We start from the raw sequence: 23,230 nt of genomic DNA, 5'->3' as shown, positions 1-23,230 counted from the left end.
CTACCCTATCCCTTCACCGAATTGAGAATATTAAAAGCATGTGTTTTTTTTATTGCTTCAGCTGATTGCCTGTAATTTGTACCAGAAATGAGCCCCTCTCACTTCCTCGGGCCTCATTCTCTTCATCTGCCATGTTATTAGTTCGATCTCTCTTGCCAGTTGTGTTTTAACACACTGTGTTTAGACTGTGGTGAGCAAGTAAATCGAGAAGTCTTACAATGTTTGCCTTCTACGCAGTGGAAATATAAACTGTGTCACACGACACATTAATTACATATTGTAAACTAGATTAACTGATGCTGCACTGAGTATAACAGCAACAAATTGGTCCCTTGGTAAAAACCAGATTCCACTGACCCTCCCCCACCCAACTCCCACCAGCTTCTTCCCTTCCTTCTCCAGAGAATCTCACTGGCATTTTGTGAAGGTTGGGCAGCATTCTGGATTCAGGGCAACACAGGCACCCTGCAAGCCCTTAACAGCTTGTGTCGACAGCTAGTTTGACCAGTGACACTTATTCTGTGCCTACCTAATGCGTCACCTTCCAGCGAGAGTTACTAGTTAAAAGAAGAGCAGAGAGTACTTCCTGGTGTCCTGGCCAATCTTTATCCCTCAACCAACATCACTAAAAGACTTGATCTGAACATAATCACATTGCAGCAAGGTCCCACGACCAAGACACTGGGGAGAACTTCCCTACTCTTCTTTGAATAGTGCCATGGGATGTTTTATGTCTACCTGAGAAAGCTGAAGGCGCCTCCCGTTTAATCTCAGTGCTACACTGGGAGTGGAAGCCTGGATTATGCGCTCAAGTCTCCAGTGTGGAATCTGAACTCACAAACTTTCTGACTCCAAGGTGAGAACGCTACCCACTGAGCCAAACGTTACACGTACTGCTGTCACCTCATCACTGCCCATGCTGAGATCAGCAAACTCAGTGGGGATCGAACCTGGGGCCTCAGTGCACTGTACATCTCAGTAACAGTCCAGCTTAGTGCACTTAATCATCAGAACAGAGCTAAGTTTCTATTGGGTCAGGCATTCGGATTTAAATGTCTTTGTTTTAAACTTAATGTCAGAAAAGTTGAAGAGGAAGTAAATGAAAAACACAAGAGTGCCACCTGAACCAAGATAAACATCCTCTTTAGCTAAAAGGTTGATAAAAGTTTGCTTGCTGACACCTGCATGCATTGTATGTGCAGTGAGGGGGGGTGGGGATGGAGAGTGGGGCACAGGCTATTGTGGAAGTATTCAGTCTCGGGTACAAAAGCGTCACTGTTCTGTGACCAGTCATGCTGACAGTGAGACAATGTCAGAGTTCAGGCATTGTAGCGTACACATAATTTCGCGACCCCTCCCCCCCCCCCGCGCTCCAAGGCAGTTTAAAGACTGACATGGTCCAGATGTTAAAGAGGATGGAGAGGAGGACGGTGGGGGGGAGGGGGGGGGGGTTGCTGGGGGAGAAGTTTGTGACATGCATTCGTGTTGAGCCTGTGCTTCAACTTGTGTTAAGGAAAGCAGGGATTATAGCTCACACGGGACAGGTGGAATGAGGAAGCAGAGGTGGAGACTGCAGCACCTCTGCACACACATGGGCAGCACACGTCCATGTGGGAATGTCAAGTGTTCACCCAGCTGTGCAAAAGCACAGCCCAATCACAGTCAATTTCTCAGACAATGTCAGCCACATACTTATTAGGAAAAGGGATCAGTCCTTGATCCTACTTAAAAGGGCACTACAAACTCATACCCCTTCCTTAGTTGGTAAATGGTGTACATACACAGACCACGGGTTGGGGGGCTAGGTTCTGTCTCTGGTTCGGACGGAGTTGGCTGCAGTTGTGCTTGGCATGCTATTAATGGGATCGACATCACTGCACTAGAGAAGGCTGGGCTTCTGCTCTTGATCTAATGAAACTGGCTGGGAAATGCACAAGGGCAAAAAGTCGGGAGGAGAGGATCCAGATTGGCTGTGATACTTCCCCACCCACACGCTCCCACTAAAGCCTGACTACCCGACCAAACCCGACTACACGTGTCGGGTTCGGGTTGGGTTGTGTCTATATTCTGCACCCAGCATTCGGGATTGGGTCGGGCTGGACTGTAATGTTTTGTTTCATATCGTTTTTGTCTACAGTTTTTTTCTGATTCATTAATATTTTTGTTATTTTCGGGTCGGGCATTTAAGAGAATTAAAAGACTCGGGCTCGGGTCAGGTGCAGGTTGGCTGTTGTCGGGTCGGGTTTTAATTTTATACCCGAGCCAGTCTTCATCTCTCACAGTGAAATAGCCTGAAGACACGCGATGTCCAGACTCTCACAAAATGAATGGCCACTTAGGTGCAGTACTGCAGACCTATGGAGCTAAACCACTTCTGAAGAGGAGAGCAGAGAAATCAATATGGTTACCCTAAGCCAGTAAGTGCACTTCGCATCTTACTGAGACTGCAGAACGATATTAATGGAGGTTGATTGCACAATCACCCACATTCTTTGCCTGCATAACGACAGTCACTGCTCATTTAAAGTAACCTGTTGGATGTGGAGATGTTGGAGGTGCGATATTGTCCTATATTTCTTTTTTAGAGATACAGCACTGAAACAGGCCCTTCGGCCCACCGAGTCTGTGCCGACCATCAACCACCCATTTATACCAATCCTACATTAGTCCCAAGTCACCTACCACATCCCTCAATTCTCCTACCACCTGCCTACACTAGGGGCAATTTACAATAGCCAATTTACCTATCAACCTGCAAGTCTTTGGCTGTGGGAGCAAACCGGAGCGCCCGGCAGAAACCCACGCGGTTCACAGGGAGAACTTGCAAACTCTGCACAGGCAGTACCCAGAACTGAGCCCGGGTCACTGGAGCTGTGAGGCTGCGGTGCTAATCACTGCACCACTGTGCCGCCCCGTTACTCTTCATTACAACAACGACTACACTTCTATAGTATTACATTGGCTGTGAAACGTTTTGCGATGTTCTGAGGTCATGAAAGGTGCTATATAAAAGCAACTTTTTGTCCGATACAAATACAACTTCACCCCCTCTCTATTTATGTAACCTTCTCCAGCCCTCCAAGAATCTCCCTTCTTCCTACTCTGGTCTTAAGTACATCGCCCACGTCCTTCACTCCACCATTGGTGGCCGTGCCTTCAGCTGCCTGGGTCCTACGCTCTGGAATTCCCTCCCTAAACCTCTCCACCTCGATCCCCTCCTTTAAGATGCTCCTTAAAACCTACCTCTTTGACCAAGCTTTTGGCCACCTGTCCTAATATCTTGCTTATACTTTTGTGAATCACTTTGCCGGACGTTTTCATTACCTTAAAAGCTGCTATATAAATACAAGTTGTTATTGATTTCTCTTATGACCAGACTCTCGCCAAAGTCAACTTAAATGATAAATCTATGCCAAGTAAATCTCAAGCAGAAAACCCAGCAAAGCTGCAAATAATTGCACTCCACAATCTTGTATCAGTTAAAAACAAAATATATTATATACATTACCAAAAAAGCTTTTAAGTTTAACTGGCAAGGATCGGGAAATTCCAAATTCCTGACCATATCAGCAGCTTAAACACGGCTCATCCGCCCACTGTGATTTCCTCTCCCATTTAAAGCACAGCTGCAGATTCAATTCTGCAGCTGGTCTGCATTAGGGAAGAAAAAATAACACTGCAGTTTCCCCCCCCCCCCCCTTCCACCCACCCCCGACTCCCACCCAAGTCTGGAGGAGTTCGTGTGGCAAGGACCTGGGCCCCACAAACCAGTCCAACCCGGGTTCAATCCCCGGACTGTGCGGTGTAACAGAGCTCAGATGGGGCATTGCCATTGGTCTCAGTGCCACTGGACTAGTGATGGGGATAGAATGATGAGCAGAAATGTCCCATACGAACAGGATGAGGCCATTCAGCCCTTTGAGGCTGTTCCGCCATTCACTTAGGTCACAGCTGATCCGCATTCAGCTACATTTACCAGCGATTGCTCAGTGTCCCTCAATACACGTACCCAGCAAAAAAATCTGTTAATCTAAAGTCTTGAAAATTCCACTTGACTCCATGAATCCTTTGGGGGAAAAGGTTCCAAATTTTCACGACCGTCTGGTGGTGGAAGCGCATAGGTGCGGGAGTGACAGGAACAGATTGCACCAAATAGACGGAGGAATCTCCCGCTTAAGGTCGAAGGTCATCAAACCAGGTATTTGGGATCGCAGGAAGCCCACAGACTGAGGTTCCTGTCCCGCTGGAGCTACAAGCACCAGCTGTTGCCTCTGAGTCAGCAGGTCGTGGGTTCAAGCTCCACTCCAGAGACCTGAGCACAAAAAATCTAGGCATAGATTCCAGTGCAGTACTGAGGGGGTGCCACGCTGTCTTTCACATGAGATGTTAAACCGAGGCCCCGCCTGCCTTCTCAGGTAGTGGTAAAAGATCCCGTGGCACAATTTCGAAGAAGGGCAGTGGAGTTCTCTTCAGTTCCTGGCCAATATTTATCCCTCAACCAACATCACTAAAAACCAGATGATCTGGTCATTATCCCATCGCTGTTCGAGAGAGCTTGCTCTGTGCAAATTGGCTGTCGCATTTTCCAACATTACAACAGTGGCTACACTTCAAAAGTACTTCATTGGCTGTAAAGCATTTTGAGATGTACTGAGGCCATGACAGGAGTTATAAAAATACAAGTCCCTTCTTTCTTTTCAGTTACAGTGTACACTGAGCGTACAGTGCTCTGTACTCTTGTATTTTTCTTCATTTGAAGGACAAGTTTATCTCTGTTGCCATGTTAATAGTAAAAAAAACAGGTCCATCTGGAGTTGGCAGAACGTCCTTTGGGTAGTTATCTTAACTCGTACCATGTTCTGTTCACCCCTCACCCCTGTATGCACCGACCTACATTGGCTCCTAGTCCAACAACACTTAAGTTTTAAAATTCACATCTTTCGTGTCCAAACCCCTCCACAGACTGACCCTTCCCCTCTCTGTAACTTCCCCCAGCCCCACAATCTGAGATCTCTGTGCTCCTCCAATCTCACCCTCTTGAGCATCTCCAATTTTAATTGCTCTACCCTTGGCAGCCGTGCCTTCAGCTCCCTGGGCCCTAAGCTCTGGAATACCCTCCCTAAACCTCTCCACCTCTCTCTCCTCCTTAAAACCTACCTCTTTGACCAAGCTTTGGGTCACCTGTCCTAATATCTCCTTTGGTGGCTCAGTGTCCGATAATGTTTCCGTGAAGCGCCTTGGGAATGTTTTTACTAGGTTCAAGACGCTATATAAATGCATGGTGGTTTTTTGGGTGGGAGTGGTTGCCAATATTTGTATGAGTTAGAAACCCTCTGCTCTAGGCTGGGGCATGAAGAACATCCGGTTGGGCGAGTTGACCATCCCTTGTGGAACTGTAACCCCACAGGGAGCTCATGCTGTCAGGAGATAGGGAGCGAGAACATCCACAGGAAAGCAACCTCCATTATTAGAGAGAGAGAGAGTGGGGGTAAAAATCAGAATAAGGATGTGAGGTGAGGGGTTAATTAACACCCTCAGTTTTTCTCATTGAACCCATGCTCTGGCAATTTTAATTAAATGCTGTCCAACAGGCTTTACCTTATTGGAGAGAATCATGAATAAATCAGTTTATATTTAGCAACAGTGCTTCTCTAGTGGTGTGAACTTCTACCCTTCTGTCCTGTAGTCAGTTCCATTAATCACTTGAGACCTTGTTCTCTAAAGAATTATGGAATCTATTAATCGGCTATTCATAAAAGTCAATGCATCACCTTCTGTCCAGCATGCACTGGGATATGGCTACTGTGCATCACAGAAGAGGTGTCTGTAAAGGTCGAGGCCATGTTTATGCAGAATTACGTCCTAAGCTCTGCTGTCCGTATCCTAGCCCACCCATTGCCCTGGGCTTACTGACCGACATTGGCTCAGGGTCCACCAATGCTGCTCAAATCCTCATCCTTGTGTTCAAGTTCCTTCATGGCATTGCCCCTCCCTATCTCCGTAATCTCCTCCAGCCCTACAATCAGCCGAAAACTCTACGTTACTCCAATCCTGGCCTCTTGTCCATCCCCCACTTCCTTTGCTCCACCATTGACAGCTGTGCCTTCAGCCATCGAGGCTCCAAGCTCCGGAATTCCCTCCCAAAACCTCTCCACCTCTCTCTCCTCCTTTAGGATGTTCCTTAAAAGCTACCTCTGAGCAACTATTGGTCAACTGCAACGTCCACCAGCCCTACAACCACCCCCTCTCCCTCTCCCACAACCCCACCCCCTTCTCCCCAACCCTGAGATCTCAGTTCAATGTCCAACTTGAAGGAAATCATGGGACACAATCTGACATTCCCTCAGTACTGGTCTAGGTAAATCCTGGAGTGGGCTTCGAGCTGATAATCTTGGAGTCAACAGCAACTAGCCTCTATAAGGTCAACTCTCAGTTCCCCCATTCGAGATAAAGAGGTTTTGTTTCCCCAGTCTCCGCTTAGGATTCATTCCTGGGACACTAGGGATCGGCCTCATGGCTTTTGTCCAATTGCACCTGAACATGGTAAGGCTATACACCAAGGTAGACGGTGTCATGTACTTACTGCTTTTGATGGAGTCTGAGAAGGGATCCTGGTCCATGGAAGCTGCTTCATTCTGAGACTCTTGCATCTGAACAGGAAGGAACAATAGAATTCACTTTGACATGGCTCCACCCACATGGAAAAAAGAACCACAAAAAACATTTTAAAAAAACTCTATAGGAGCATAGGAACAAGAAAGGCCATTTTAGCCCCTCTTGCCTGTTCTGCCATTCAATGTGATCATGGTTGATCTTTGACCTAACTCCATAAAACTGCCTTTGCCCCACATCCCTTAATACCTTTGGTTGACAAAAATTTATCAATCCCAGACTTAAAATTAACAAGTGATCTGGAATCAAATGCCATTTGCAGAAGAGAGTTCCCACTTTGGGTGCACAAGTGTTTCCTAATTTCACTTCTGAAAGGCCTGGCTCTACATTTTTGACTACACCTGCCAGTCCGAGACTCCTCAACTTGTGGAAATAATTTCTCTCGATCTACCCTATCTGTTTCCCTTAATATCTAGAAAGCTTTGATCAAATCACCCCGCAACCTCTGAATTCCAGCGAGTACGATCCTAGTTTGTACGCAAGATGTTAGATTATATAATTACACAGAATTTTACAGCACAGGAACCGGGCCTGTGCCAGTGTTCGTGCTCCTCCTGGACCACTTCACCTCCCCCATCAACATGGCCTTCTGCTCCTGTCTCCCACATGTCCTGATCTACTTTTCCCTTTAATGGCTGAGCTGATTGTGTAAATGCGCATTTGGGGGTGGGAGGGAGAGAGATCCACAGGGACTGCTTCAGGCAGCAACCCCTTGTTACCTCACCCAACATTCCACGGTGAGCCCAGACAACGAGTGCTGGCAATCTATTTGTCCACGGGGGTCATCACAGACCGACCCTTGTCCTCCGCCTAAATGCCAACAATTCCCAACAGGCGTCATTGGATAGCGATCATGGAAAACCCGTCGTGATATTTCCTGCTGCTTGGTCCAAGCGTACGGAGGCTAAATGTAGAGGACCTAGGCTGGTCTGGTTAAGACCAGCGATCGCTGCAGACATCTGGGTCAGTCCCACACCAGGCGGGGCATTACCCCACTGAGCCACAAGGAATACAAAGGACTTGTCAATAGTGTTGACGCTGACGTGTGTCTCCAGAACTATCAGAAGAGCACACTCTTCAGTCACAGCTCCTTGCAAAAGGTCCTAGCTACCACACAACTCGTTGGTGCAGTAATCTTCTATAAGTCAGATTAAACTTACCGCAAGACACCTTGAGGTTTGTAACTTCTGATAGAATCATAGAAATCTATGGCACAGAAGGCCTTTCAACACTCATGATGAAAAAGGAGCCATCCAGTCGAATCCCACTTTCCAGCTCTTGGTCTATAGCCCTGGAGGTTACAGCACTTCAAGTGCATATCCAAGTACTTTTTAAAAATGCGATGAGGGTTTCTACCTCTGCCCCATTTCAGGCAGTGAGTTCCAGACCACCACCACCCTCACACCCGGGTAAAAACATTTCTCCCTCAACCCCCTTCTAATCCTTCCACCAATTATCAATAACCCCCTGGTTATTGACCTCTCTGCTAAGGGAACCAGCTCCTCCCTATCCAATCTATCTAAACGATGATTCCAATAATTACCCCTCTCTGCCCCAATCAAGGTGCATTCCAAACTTTGGGTTAAATTCAACACAGCCAACAACTGCTTATCATTTTTCTGATGTGACTCATGTAGCTGGTTTCACTATTTCAGTGCAAGAAGCACTGAATTACTCCATTGGAGAGAGAAAAAAAATCCCCCTTGGTAACTCGATCAGTACTCAAATCACAATTTTACATCCAGCTGGTAAAATTCGGGTAACTCCCATTCATTATTTTCTTTCTCTGAGAGGAAAGCAAATGATTGTTATGGAGACACAGCTGGCCCAGCATTCAGTGCAGTAGTGAAAGGTCTCAGTGAAAACTATGGGGCCCATAGCTTTAATTGGGGACTTTCATTATTGCAGTGGATGCTGGGATAGCCCAGTCTCCATCACCAAAGAGAAAATGGTTGGAAATCTACAGCTGGGTGAACCAAAGACAGAAAGGCAACTGAGAAAGAAGGTAAGAAAAAGAATTATATATGAATAACACTTGGTATCCCCTCTAGCCCAGTTTAATATTTTTAAGCAGGTTCATATTTTTGATGAGGAAATGAGTCCCGTACACAAAGCATGACTGAAAATCTCTCCGCTGAGGTTTCCTGGATGTTCTCTGCACGGGTTCACTAGTGCCAGCTCCCAGCTCCACACATTACTTTACAAGCCCACAGTCGGGACTCTGTGTGGCCCTTTAGCATTTTGCTCTGCATTAACAAATGATCAGCCTGACCTTTAGTTGTTCTTTCAGGTATTCAGCTCGGCTCATGAGGTTCTGAATCTGAGGAAATCATGAGGAAAAAGGTTTATTGTTTGAAATGAATACACTGCTCATTCAGAACAAAAATTGTACAAACCCTTATTCATCCACTAAATATTTGACCTCATTCTAAAATTGTACAGTAAACTCTGTTAATAAGCCAGCTTTGAACCTGTGAGCAGACTAAGCCAGGTTATTGCACTCACCTCCTTGTGTAAAAGCACTCGTCTTCTGCCCTGTGGCTCACCTGGAATGGAAAGAGTCTGTGTTTAGTTTACTCTGATAAGAGTGACGGTTGTTTCACGGCCATTCCTTACCCCCTCTGGTTACCGCACGGTTCCCTGGACTGCCTGCTTTTAAGTACGTAAAATACCACATGCTGGAAAGGCACAGCCGGTCAATCAGCCTCCTAAAGGGAAAGATGACGGCAACTTTTGTGAAACCGAACTGCACAGGTGCTGGGTTCGATCCCTGCTCTGTATTATGTTAGCTGAACTCAATCAGCCTAGCATTAAGGGCATTAAACAACAACTTGCCTTTATCTAGCACCATTAACGTAATAAAACATTTTCAAAACGCTTCACAGCAACATCAAACAAAACTGGACATCAAGCCACATTGAGATATTAAGACAAGCGACCAAAAGCTTGGTCAAAGAAGTAGTTTTTAAGGAGTGTCTTAAAGGAGGAGAGAGGGGTAGAGAGGCGGAGAGGTTGAGGGAGGGGATTCCAGAGCTTGTGGCCCAGGTAGGTGAAGCACAGCCGGCAATGGTGGACTGATTAAAATCGGGGATGCGCAAGAGAACAGAATTGGAGGAGTGTTGAGATCTCGGAGGGTCTTAGGGCAGTGCCTATATGCTAAAGGGGTTGTGGGAAGGTGGGGAAGCCAGACTGGGCTTCCACCCACGAATGGGATGTGGAATACCTGCTGGGAAACGTGCAGGAGGGAATGTCAGGTCAGGACGTGGACTCGTTGGGCCGAAGGGCCTGTTTCGGTGCTGGATCTCTCTATGACTCTAGGACTTCCATCAGGCAAGGCTACAATGTCTTCCCAGGTCGAATATCAGCCAAAGCTCGCACTACGTAGATCGGTACCAGACAGACAAGGTATTGGAGAGGTGCCAGAACCTGTACACCAGGATAAGCCAGGACCTTGCGCAGGATCCCACCGGAGAGGTCAACCTATCTGTCTCACCTGCTCACCAATGTGCTGTGTATTTCCAACATATGGCTTGAAATCATAATATTAGGTTGTGGACATGTTCGTACAAAATTCCTTTGCTCACGGTGTTCCAGGAATGTAGTAACAGGAGGAGGCCATTCAGCCCCTCGTGGCTGTTCAACCATTCATGCTTATGTCTATCTCAATCCATTGACCCACCCTGGCTCCCGGACCCTGCCTTGGCAGTTCAACTTACTAGCCAAAATGAGCAGCAGCTCTCCCAGACTCTGCTGATAAAGGTCCAGTGTTTCCACAGGATCATTGCCTTCTTCTTCCTAGTGAGGTCAGGGGAATAAAAACACACACAAATGAGGCAAAGCCATTTAACCCCATCAAGCTCGCCCCTACTGACCGCTTACAAAACTGACCCCATTTGCACTTGACACCGCCCGTTTAATTTCCTGAAAGCTTTGCAACGACATTCCTTCATTTCTATAAAGGTTTTTTTCAACCGAGTAAAGTTCCAGAATCTCTCTTCAACCCTCCATTGCTCAATCATGGGCCACTGCTCTCCCCAGACAGCACCCCCTACCTCTCAGCCTCTGTGGTGCAGGAATCATATCTCCTGAAATAATTCATCTTCATCGGTCTATGACCTACAACCCCAGTGCTCAGCAGATATTTATCCCTATGGAAAACCTGGGTGTCAGCTGTGGCTCAGTGGGTGGCACTCTCACCACCGAGTCAGAATGTTGTTCGTTCAAGCCCCACTCTTTCTTCACCAACGTAAACTAACTACGTTGTTAGTCTCGCCTTGTGACTGGAGAGCAAGATCCCAGAATCCTGCTTGCTGCTTTTTCAGCGCACCCTGTGTAGGAGCAATTAGATCCGAAATCCCCAGCTGAAAGGCTGGTGGAAATGGACTCAATAGCAACTTTGATAAGGAAAATAAGAGTGGGACTAATTGGATCTCTCTTTCAAAGAGCTGGCACAGGCACGATGGGCCGAATGGCCGCCTTCTGTGCAGTAAGGTGCTCACACGATAATCCACATGCAATACAAATCACTATTTTATAAAAGCTCAAGTGAACTAAGAGCCAGTCTCACCTTGGCGACTGCAGCAGAACCCATCTCCAGTGCGGCAACGAGTTGTGGTTTGTCCTGGGACATCTCTGAAACAAAAATGGAACATGGATGTTACGATTTCCAGGAGTGGCGGAGGGATCCAGATCAGCCTAGCTCTAACTGGACAATGAAGCAGGATCGAGGGGCTGAAATCACACAGAATCATAGAACGACACAGCACAGGAGGAGGCCATTCAGCCCATCGTGTCTGTCCTGGCTCTGTGAAAGAGCAATTCAATTACACCAACTCTCCTGCCCTTTCCCCACATCCTTGTCAATTTATCCCCTTCGAAAATTTATCCAATTCTCTTTTGAAAATTATCGAATCCACTCCCACTACCCTGTGAGACAGAACATCCCAGATCACAACTCAACATTTCTACTCATCTTCCCTCTCGGGGAGCACCGCACTATCGGAGGGCCATCCTTTCGAATGGCTTCTTCCTGTTCCTATCTTGGCCAGACACCGTTCTTCTGCCCATCATGCAATGGGATCATTAAAGGCCACCTGAGCCCAACAGACCTCAGTTTAACATCCCTTCGAAAGGATGGCTCCTCAGGCACAGCCGCACTCCCTCAACACGGCAACGGCTAGGTAACAATGTAGATAAAAATCAAAATGGCACTTGGGGCGGAAACTCTGGTTTGAAACCCTGCGTTGGCAGTGGCATTCTGAAGAGAAGAGTTCTTACCTTTCAAAACATCTCTTGCCGATTTGGCCTGCTGAAAGTTAGCTTTGTTGTTCACGGCGACTAGTGCCTTCAGCTCCTCCGCCCTGGAGATGTACTGAGTTACCTGGGCAACCGATTAACAGGAAAGGCATGAAGTACAGCCTAGAAATATTCTTCACGCAAGAAAATGAGGGAATTCCCAACAGAACCCACGGCCGTCCACAAACAGGAAGTAGATAGCTGCTCGGCCATAAGGAATAGTAAAGGATACGCAAGGGGAGTGGGATTAGACTGAGTGGATCATTTAAAAAAAATTCTTTTGTGGGATGTGGGCTAGGCCAGGATTTATTGCGCATCCCTAATTGCCCTTGAACTGAGTGGCGTGCTGCACCATCTCAGAGGGGCAGTTAAGTGTCAACCACATTTGCTGTGGGTCTGGAGTGACATGTAGGCCAGACCAGGTCGGGATGGCAGATTTCCTTCCCTAAAGGACATTAGTAAACCAGATGGGTTCATGGTCATGGTTAGACTTCGCTTTTAATTCCAGACTTATTAATTGAATTCAAATTTCACCCATGTCCCCAGAGCATTATCCTAGGCATTTGGATTACTAGTCCAGTGACATTACCACTACACCATCACCTTCCAGTGGAGGAAAACCACCAACATAGACCTGGCGGGATTACAGAGATCGGGAGGGGAGGGGTGAGGCCATGAAGGGGCTTCAAAACAAGGATGAGAATTTTAAAATCCAAGCATTGCTGGACGAGGCGCCAATGTGGGTCAGCGAGCACAGTGGCAAAGTGTGAACAGGAACTTGGTGCGAGTCAGGCAGCCCTAGTTTTGGATGAGCTTTAAGGTTATGGAAGGTGGAGGATGCAAGGCTGGGCAGGTGAGAGATAAATCATAACGTAACCCATTTTCAAGACGCAAGGTACAATCCTTCTCTTACCTTTGACCGGATGGCTGTCTTCCGTCGTCTATCAGATTCATCTAGTGCGTCAATCAGAAAAAACTGAATCACGATTAGCTCCTGCTACTGGGATAGTCCGAGGGCCTGCAACTCATATGCAGTACAGACTACAACGCTGGGTACATAGTCCGAATTGTTGTGATCTGGAACGCGCTGCCTGAAAGGGCGGCGGAAGCAGATTCAGTAGTAACTTTCAAAAGGGAGTTGGGTAAATACTTGAAAAGGAGACTTCTGCCAGGTTATGGGGAAAGAGCAGGGGAGTGGGACGAATCGGATAGCTCTTTCAAAGAGCCAGCACAGGCACGACGGGCTGAATGGCCTCTTCCTGTGCTGTACGGTCCTAGGACAGCAGGGTGAACCCCTTTGTTGCTCTTCAAATAGCATCAAGGGATAATTATCATTAAACTGAAACACAGAATGTTAAGGGGTGATTTTATTGATGTTTTTGGAATTTTGAAAGGAAGTGATGAGAAACATTTTCTGTTGGTGGGGAAGTCTAGGACAAGGGGGTAATAAAGCTTAAACTCCAGTTCAGGACAGAAGTTAGGAAACTATTCACAAGAAGGGTGGTAGAAGTGTGGAAACCTCTGCCACAAAAAGCAGCAGATGCTAACTCAATTAATAATTTTAAATCGGAGATCGATAAGATTTCTGCCAGCCTATGGCATGAAGGGAAATGGAGCCAATTTATGTGGATGGCGCTAAAATACAGATCAGCTGTGATCTCCTTCTGTTCCTAATCACACAGGCAGGGTCTCAATTCAAAGTCCTATCCAAAAGGACAAAGAAGCACAGGACCTTAAAGCTCAAGTTTCCGGAGTGGGGCTCGAAGCCACAACTGTCTGACTCAAAGGCAGGCATGCTATCCAGTGAGCCATGGCTGACACCAACAAGAGATAAATAGCTGTGTCCGGGGACTCACAGTGTAATGCAGGAACGAAGTACTCCAGTGATTTGCAGTAGAAGGAGAATGCGGCGGAATAGTCTCCCAGCTGATCCTTCTGCACAGCTTCCACGACCAATGCAGTCTGAAGGGCAACCGGAGCAAATCAGTCGGACAATGCAAAAACCCTCAGGGTGCAGGGTAACGAGAGAGAGAGGAAGCGACAGGGAGAGCTCGAGCACAACGGAGAGAAAGACACACGCAGAGAAAGACAGCAAGCGAGAGAGACAGAGACACACGCAAAGGAAGAGAGAGAGAGAGAAAGTGACAGAGAAACCGGCTGCTCGGCATCAGAAAATCTCAGGAAGGTTCTTATCCTAAAAAGTAAAATACACTTCATACCTGCTCGCCCACAGGTTGCAGTAACGAACATGTTACAATTGTGCACAAGCACAGCTGTGAATGGATTACTGCATTTTAAACACTATTTCACAGGCCGTGTCATTTCCCGCCCAGGATGGCGATCAAAAGCCCCGCTGGGTAAGAGCTTCTGGAGTCCCAGATTCCCACATCCCTATCCACAGCATCACCAAGCGTTTTGGCTGGAGTTTCTGGGGGCACCGCCACAGGGGGTCAGGTCGCACCTACAGGGAGCTCAGTGGTTTTTTTTTTACATCTCCGAGCACAATCCCAGCTCTGAGCTCCTGTCCCCAACTGGTGGCCAGAAATAACACACAGAGCAGCTCCATCAAACCCAGGCATCGCATCAGCGGAGCACCAACGCCCCAGTCGGCTCCCTTTGAAACAAAGACCAAGGACTGCAAGTGGGCCTCTGCAATTAATCTCTGCTCCTGCACCAGAGTGGAATGTGCAATTCTACCAGGACTGCTTCGCCTCCTCATTACCTAGTGCAAAATGCTGGAACGTGTTAATGTCAGCAAGGGGAGGGTTACTCAGCCGTGTGACAACACAACAAAAACCTGCATTTATATAGCACCTTTAATGTGGTGGAGAATCTCAGAGGTTTAGGGAGGGAATTCCAGAGCTTAGGGCCGAGACAGCTGAAGGTGCAGCCGCCAATGGTGGAGCGATTAACATCGGGGATGTGCAAGAGACCAGAATTAGAGTGCAGAGGTCTGATCTTGCAGGGTTGTAGGGCTGGAGGAGATGAGAGAGATGGGACGCTGAACATCTGGAAAAGACAAGGTTACAGGAAGAGCTGCGAAGCCACGGAGGGAATCTGAAAACAAGGATGAGAATGTTGCCCTGACTGACGCCTGCAATCGAGATGCACCGCGGAGAGCGAGCACTCGGGTGAGTTATCACAGGTTACTCCGGGAAGGGGTCATGTTGCGGGGATGTGACAGGTGAAAATGCCCGACCCCACGTTGAAAGGGAAACGGAAACACGGTGCGCCTGTTAACCCATGAACACCAATAAGAATAAAGTGGATTCACGTACCGCCTTCTCCAGACTCTCGGCGTTCGGCATGTGATCCAGGTCTACGAACGGGTGAGTGAAGAATTCCTCAAAAGTTATCCTCTGCTCTGGGTCCCGCTCCAGTAGCCGAGGCAGCAGATTCCTGCAGTCTCCCGAGACCTGAGCAGCTGGCGGAAGCTGAAACCAAACAGAGGACGCTGAACATCTGGAAAAGACAAGGTTACAGGAAGAGCTGCAAGGCCAGGGAGTCAAAAACAACACACAGATTAATCACCCCCGGTCTCAGTTCACAACACAGCAAGGACTGAAAGGAAAACTAAAAATTGTAAAGCAATCATCCAGGAGAAGTAAAGGAGCAGGAGGAAACGTGCAACAACATTTCGTATCCTGACAATACATATTACAGTTTTAAAGTCATATCAATGCAGAATAAAAATGATGATTTAAAAAAAGTTTCCCGGGCTTTGAAGTCACATGCTTTTATTAATTCCCTTGTTCCCATTCTGGGACACACCGGAGTGTGGACCCGGGGAACTCAAACCAATGAGCAACCTACGGCTCAATGGGTCTATGGGATCGTCAGCACTTTGCAGGGTGGGTTCTTTAATCCTCAGGCAGAATGATGGGAGAATGATTTACGTCTGCTGAACTCCGATAAAAGATGCATGGTTATAAAGTGCCATAATATGTCCCTTAGAAATATCCTAAAGTGCATTACGTATGATTAACTTTGTGGAGACTATCAGAGGCATTGTGTGCACAGCAAGATCCCACAAACCGCAACCAATAAATTAATAAATTACTAGTTATGCTGGGTCTTTTTTTTTTTTAAAGCACTGGCACTCAGGTGCGATAGCCTCCGCAGTTGAATAGCCACCGAGGCTCACACATGATGAAAGTGTACCGCGGCGAATGGAGGTCATTTTTAAGAGTCATTAGAGATTTGTCTTGAGTGCTGTGATCTGCAATTTAAACCTTAACCTTTCAATCCATGTTCAGCTCCAGCTGAGTAAACCATAATTAGCCTGGTGTCAGTCCACAGTGATGTCCAGTGAACTGGAGGGAGGGAGTGCAACCCATAATAAGTCAGATCGCAACTAAAGGGCAGACACCTTGCATTAATGGAGGTGAGAAATCCTGAATTCAACTACACACATTAACTGGTCAAATACCAGCTCCACAAACCACTGACCACCTCTAGGCGCTTTACCCATTGTCTCTCGAGACAAGGAGGCCAAAGAAGACTGGCTGATTAAAGCACCCTCTGGTGGTGGCCCTTTCCACTGCAAACTAGTGGGATCTCAGTCCATCCATGTGCAAGATTGCCATCTTGTGTCAGAATGTGGAATTAGTTTAGAATTCAATTTCCGACCTTGCGACAATACAAATAGGGAGGGCTAAAGCTATCAGCCCATAAACTCTTGCTTTTGATGGACAAAAGTACAATTACTCTCTTGCTCTCTCTCTGGAACAACACTCAAGGTGTTTAAGCTGATTGAAGGATTTGATAGGGCAGATACAGAGAAACTACTTCCTCTGGTGGAAGAGTCCAGAACAAGGGGGCAGAACCTTAACATTAAAACCAGGCCATTCAGGAGTGATGTCATGAAGCACTTCTTCACACAAAGGGTAGTGGAAATCTGGAACTCTCTCCCCCAAAAAGCTGTTGAGGCTTTGGGGGGGGTGAGGGGGGGGTGGGGGGAGGGGGAGGGGGGGGAGGGGCGATGGGAAAGTCAGTTGAAAATTTCAAAACTGAGACAGATAGATTTTTATTACACAAGAGTATTAAAGGATTACAGAACCACAGCAAGTAGATTGAGTTAAGATTCAGATCTGCCATGATCTAAATGGATGGTGGAACAGGCTTGATGGGTTGACTCTCCTCCTCCTGTTCCTATGTTGCTACAACTATAGCGCACTACTCCACACACTGCACTCATTGGTTCAGGAGTGCCAGAGCCTCAATAACCGGTGTAATGGCTTGACGACGCTTGACTCCCCATTTGGAGATCAGTGAGCAGCCTATGCCCCTACCTTTCGCCCATTTCATTAGTAATTGTGTCAGGCATGTTAAACATAATGCAATAAGAAGGTGTCAGTGGAATTATTGATGCTAATTACAGCTTTCATGCTGAAGAGCAGGGATAAGCGGACGAGGCAGAATTCGATACACCGAGGAATTAACAAGCTAACACTTGTAATGGCGAGAGCCAGGGGAACGGCTGGCAAAATGCTGTCGCAGAATAGCCTTGTGCAGAAATTAGCTGAGGTGTTACAAAACACAATCGAAGGTGCTGCGTATATTCATTGTTTGGTCGGGTACTGTCCTTTGCATTCAGCTGTGGCTCGGTGGGTAGCACTCTCGCTTCCAAGTCAGAAGGTTGCGGGTTCAAGCTCCAGTCCAGAGACCAGAGTGCAAAAATCAAGGCCGACCCTCCAGTGCAGTACCGAGGGAGTGCTGCGCCGTCGGAAGTTTTTTTTTCATTCTTTCATGGGGATGTGGGCACCACTGGCAAGGCAAACATTTGTTGCCCATCCCTAATTGCCCTTGACAACTGAGTGGCTTGCTAGGCCATTTCAGAGGGCAGTTAAGAGTCAACCACATTGCTGTGGGTCTGGAGTCACATGTCGGCCAGACCAGGTAAGGATGGCAGATTTCCTTCCCTGAAGGACATTAGTGAACCAGATGGGCTTTTACAACAATTGATGGTAGTTCTGTTGCACAATTACTGAGACTAGCTTTCAAGTCCAGATTAATTAATTGAATTTAAATTCCACCAGCTCCCATGGCGGGATTTGAACCTTTATCTCCAGGGCAGTAGCATGGGCCTCTGGATTACTAGTTCAGTGCTGACCACTACACCGCCATCTCGCTTGCTGACTGTTGCATGAAATATTAAATCGCGGTCCTCTCAGGTGCACATAAAAGAACTCATGGCACTATTTTGAGCATGAGCAAGGGAGTTCTCCCTGGTGTCCTGGCCAATATTTTATCTCTTAATCAACATTACAAAACCAGATGATCTGGTCATTCTCACATTGCTGTTTGTGGGGGCTTGCTGTGCGCAAATTGGCTCCCGCGTTTACGTCACGAGTGACTACACCTCAAAAGTGCTTCATCAGCCGTGAAGTGCTTTGGGACGTGAAAGGCGCTACATAAATGTAAGTTCTTTCTTCCTTTCAGGAAGGTCCCATCATTGGCTCCTGGCCTGGGACGAGCTGGCTGATCGTTGGGGTACTTGGGTTGTCTTGAAACTCCGTGCTCCCTGGGGTTTGGAGAGGCAGATGGGGAACGTTAACCAGAATCCCTGTTCCTGATGGCTACCTGGCAAACCCCCGCTGGAAACTGCATATAACGTGGACGTCAAGGATCAGCCTAGGCCGTCACGGCCAGGTAGTCTGCCCACAATTACCACCACAGGGCAAAGTACCGAAGGGCAGTTTTCACCCACACAAACCCTACCCAGGGTGGGTCAGCACCCCCAGGAAAGAAGAACAGGAGTTCAGTTTCCCATCTCAAGTTAGACAGAGATGGCTTAATTAGAAAGTTGCGTTAAAATTCTGACCTTCATGCTCAATTCCCTCCATGGCTTCTCCCCCACTCCCCTATCTCTGCAACTTCCTCCAGCTCTACAACCCTCCCAAGCTCTCTTCACTCCTCCGATTCTGGCCTCTTGGGCATCCCCGATTTCCACTGAGCCACTGTCGGTGGCTGTTCCTTCAGCTGCCAAGCTGTGGAATCCTCCTCGCTAAAACCTCTCTCTCCTCCTCTGAGTCGCTCCTTCAAATCCACCTCTTTGGCCAATCATTTGGTCACCTGTTCTAATAGCTCATGTGTCAAATTCTTGTCTGATAACCTCCTGGTGATGTACCTTGGGAAGTTGCACTGCGTGAACTGTGCTATATAAAAGCATGTTGTTATATTCTTAGCATAAGAAAACACACATTACTCCACTCCCTCAGCGCCTTCCACGTTCACCCACCTCGACTGCCTTATTGCTCCGAATTTTCTCCTCCAGCTCTGTGAACGACTTTGAAGCAAAGGGTGGGCGGCCAAATAAAGCTTCTGCAGTGGAACCAGAGCACAATAGAGTCAACATTCGCCTTACAGCCACTCTGTACAGCAGACCACCCTCATCTTTACACTAAGAAGGGTTATTACACCAGGGACTGCTTGTGGGGTTAGCGCTTTCAAAAGGAAAAGCATTTACGGGTAATGGGACACGGTTGGGAAAGGGGGGATCCCTGCAGACAAATCCAGCTGGGATTTGCCCAGTGACAATGGATCAAATGAGGAGTCAGCCATAGCTCAGTGGGCAGCACTCTTGCCTCCCAAGTCAGAAGGTTGTGGGTTCAGGTTCCACTCTAGAGACCTGAGCACAAAATGCAGGCTGACACTCCTGTGCAGCACTGAGGGAGTGCTGCACTGTCAGAGGTACTGCCGCTCAGATGAGACAAGGCATGACCTAGATGGGGCCTGTAGGTACCTCAGCAGAGGACAGCAACCAGGAATCACAGCTGGGATCTTTTGTCAGTATGGCTCATTCCCTTTAGATTTCTCTCAGCACCAGTTGTCCCCTGGTACCTTCACCTTCTGCCCAGGGTAACCTTTCATTTTCTTCCTGGATTTTAAATCTATTTATTTTATTTATTTATTTAGAGATACAGCACTGAAACAGGCCCTTCGACCCACCGAGTCTGTGCTGACCAAGAACCACCCATTTATACTAACCCTACAGTAATCCCATATTCCCTTACACTAGGGGCAATTTACAATGGCCAATTTACCTATCAACCTGCAAGTCTTTGGCAGTGGGAGGAAACCGGAGCACCCGGAGAAAACCCACGCGGTCACAGGGGGAGCTTGCAAACTCCACACAGGCAGTACCCAGAATTGAACCCGGGTCCTTGGAGCGGTGAGGCTGCGGTGCTAACCACTGTGCCGCCCAATTCCATTATGCTCAGTGCAACGACCACTCCTCCACATCAGACTGAAACCGGGAATCATCGTACGCTCTCCGACTCTTCATGCATTCTCCCACAGGACCTCAAAACTGTGGAACTCCTCAACCTTCAATTCCTCCTAAAAGGCTTACGGGAACAGGAGAAGGCCATTTAGCCCTCCTGCCTGTTCCTCCATTAGATCATGGTCGACCTGTGAATGAAGCCCATGTATCCACACTTGCCCCATAATCCCTTTGGTCAACAAAGATTCATCAATGTCAATTTTAAAATTACCAATGATCTAGTCTCATTTGCTGCTTGTGGAACCTTTGTGTGTGGAAGGGTTTCCTAATTTTACTCCTAGCTCTAATTTTCAGACTCCACCCCTTAGTCCTAAACTCCTCAACCAGCAGAAATTAGTTTCTCTCTATCTACCCTATCTGTTCCTCTTAATATCTTGTAAACTTCAAGCAAATCACCCCTTAATCTGTTAATTCCAGGAAACACATTCCTAATTTGCCTAATCTTTCCTTGTAATTTAACGTTTGGTATCATTCTGGTAGATCTACACTGCACTCCGTCCAATACCAATACATCCTTCCTAATGTGTGATGTCCAGAACTGCTCCCAGTGCTCCAGGGCTGGTTTAACCAGGGCTTGATATAGCTGGAGCATAACTTCTACTCATTTCTATTCTTAGGCTTTTCAAACGCAATCCTGGGGTAGGGGGCACGGGGAAGTCACCCTGAATGATCTCGCCACACTTCCCACTGTGGGGCTTGTCTCCTTCCCCAAGAACAGTCACGCAATATTTGAGGCTCACCGTACAGGATAACCCCCACTGACCACAGGTCCACTCGAGCGTCATACTGCTGCCGACAAACCATCTCGGGCGCCATGTACAAAAGGGATCCCCGTAGAACATGTTTCTCATCCCATGGGGACATGTGCTGAGCAAAGCCAAAGTCTGTAGATGAGACAAGACATCAGATCAAAGGAGAGAGATTCTTGTTCAGCAAAATGCTGCGTATGTGTTAATTCTGTATATGAACAACAACTTATTTATGTCGTGTCTTTAACATAGCCAAACATCCCCAAGGCGCTTCACAGGAGTGTTCTCATACAGCCAGCCACGTAAGGTGATATTACGACAGGTGACCTGGTCAGAGAGGTAGATTTTAAGGAGGTGGGAAAGAGAGGAAGAGAGGGTGGAGAGGTTTAGGGAGGGAATTCCAGAGCTTAAGGCCCAGGCTGCTGAAGGCACGGCCGCCAATTCAGGCATGAAAGAAATCAGAGATCTTGGAGGGATGAAGGGCTGGAGGAGCTGGACACTAAAGTAGACACAGGGTGGAATATACATGGGCCATAGAACCAACAGGAACTAATGACAATGTTAGAAGAGTGAGAGAGAGAAAGCAAACAGGAGATCAGCAGTCGAGTTGAGCTCCAAGTTCCCCACCAAGCCAAAGACAACCCGACTTGGAACTATAATGCCATTCATTCACCATCGCTGGGTCAAACCCTTGGACCTCCCTCCCTAACAGCACTGTGCACCACATGGACTGCAGTGGTTCAAGGCGGTTCCCCACCACCTTCTCAAGGGCAATAAATGCCAGTGACACCCACATCCTAAGCGTGAATTAAAAAAGAAACAGCAGCTGTGTTGTGTTGCTAGGGGGATGGGGCCTGGACCTCGGTATCTCTTAAGCAAGAACTGCTTGCTGCAATGGGACAATATTCTGGAATCCAAATGGGCTGTTCGAGCCTTGTTCACCCAAACTGGGTTTAGGACTGGCACAGTGGGCAGGTCACAGTGCCACTTAGGTACGTTCTTTTAGATGAGACATTAAACTGAGGCCCTGTCTGCCCTTCCAGATAGATGCAAAAGATCTCCCGGCATTATTTCAAAGAGCAGCAAGGGAGGTATTCCCAGTGTCCCGGCCAATATTTATCCTTCGACCAACATCACTAAAAGAAAAAGCAGGTTCACGATCACATGGTAGCTTCACCATCCACCTTCATTATAATTTAAGAAACTCATGGTGGGGCAGGGGAAAGAGAGCAGACATCAACTCACCAGCGAGCTTGAGGTGAGGTGTGGTCAGAGAACTGAGCAGAACGTTCTGTGGCTTCAGGTCCAGGTGAGAGATATTCCGCTGGTGGAGGTACTGGAGAGCGGAGGCTGCGAAAGGAGGAGAGCAAGAGAAAAAGAATGCTGATTACTAGAAGCGGAAAACTTCTTACCAATGTCTAAAATTCGCAGTTATTAACGCTTCTGTAAAATAAATTTCTGCGCTTTTCTTTTCTCAAGAACGAAATTCCTGCAAAATGCACAGCATAAGGTGGTGAACTACAGAGCGCGGGAAGATCTTGGCTCAGTCTTGTTCCGGGCTGATAAAAAAAATACTGCGGACACTGGAAATCTGAAATAAGAACCGAAAATGCTGGAAACACTCAGCAGGTCAGGCAGTACCCGTGGAGCGAGGAGCAGGCTTAACATTTCAGTTCGATGACGTTTTGTCAGGACTCAAGTCACAAAAGGTCATCGACCTGAAAGGTTAACTCTGTTTTGCCCTCCACAGATGCTGCCTGACCCGCTGAGCGTTTGCAGCACTTTTCCATTTTATTTTTGTCCAGGCTGCGTTTGTTCTTAAATTGGGACCGCGGTTTAGTGGGACAATATATGTATTATTCATTAGGAATTGTGGACTAGCTACAGTTGAGACATCAGTAATACTGATTTAGCCTCATGCATTAACTTAACTCATAAATTCCTCCACAAACAATACAGGTAAGTGTACTCCACGTGTACATCTATTCACTGAACAAACATCTAGCCCTGGTCAGTAACGAAGGAAGTAAAGCACTCAAAATGATCAAAAAGCATTCCTACTCTCTGCTTTTCATCTTATCATTTTATCAACATACGCATAAAAAGGGTCAAAATTCACCTCCGTAGGTCAGGCGAATATAAATATTGAGATCACAGGCCCAACAATGGTGTCTGTTACTCATTGATACAAATGCAATTAGCCACGTCTGATCTCCCAATTAGCCACACG

At 47.3% G+C, this 23,230-nt stretch overlaps 1 protein-coding gene across 5 annotated transcripts in view; it reads right to left on the bottom strand.

Annotated features, from left to right (window-relative positions):
- The window catches only part of ulk3 (unc-51 like kinase 3), a 42,154-nt gene that overhangs the window by 6,886 nt on the left and 12,038 nt on the right, over positions 1 to 23,230 (bottom strand). For all 5 annotated transcript variants that reach the window (XM_068015500.1, XM_068015503.1, XM_068015502.1 and 2 more), the window contains 12 exons: positions 22,246 to 22,350; positions 20,992 to 21,135; positions 19,208 to 19,290; positions 15,246 to 15,401; positions 13,824 to 13,929; positions 12,881 to 12,921; positions 11,950 to 12,052; positions 11,240 to 11,304; positions 10,389 to 10,467; positions 9,178 to 9,218; positions 8,945 to 8,992; positions 6,584 to 6,650 (listed from right to left, as the gene is read on the bottom strand). In XM_068015500.1, the coding sequence (XP_067871601.1) occupies positions 6,584 to 6,650; positions 8,945 to 8,992; positions 9,178 to 9,218; positions 10,389 to 10,467; positions 11,240 to 11,304; positions 11,950 to 12,052; positions 12,881 to 12,921; positions 13,824 to 13,929; positions 15,246 to 15,401; positions 19,208 to 19,290; positions 20,992 to 21,135; positions 22,246 to 22,350 (1,038 nt within the window). The remainder of the gene's footprint in view (positions 1 to 6,583; positions 6,651 to 8,944; positions 8,993 to 9,177; positions 9,219 to 10,388; positions 10,468 to 11,239; positions 11,305 to 11,949; positions 12,053 to 12,880; positions 12,922 to 13,823; positions 13,930 to 15,245; positions 15,402 to 19,207; positions 19,291 to 20,991; positions 21,136 to 22,245; positions 22,351 to 23,230) is intronic.

The sequence above is a fragment of the Heterodontus francisci genome, chromosome 35, assembly GCF_036365525.1.
Source record: "Heterodontus francisci isolate sHetFra1 chromosome 35, sHetFra1.hap1, whole genome shotgun sequence".
Classification (NCBI taxonomy): Eukaryota; Metazoa; Chordata; class Chondrichthyes; order Heterodontiformes; family Heterodontidae; genus Heterodontus; species Heterodontus francisci.
Note: the sequence above shows the minus strand (reverse complement) of the source record. Positions and strands in the feature narration are given on the sequence as shown.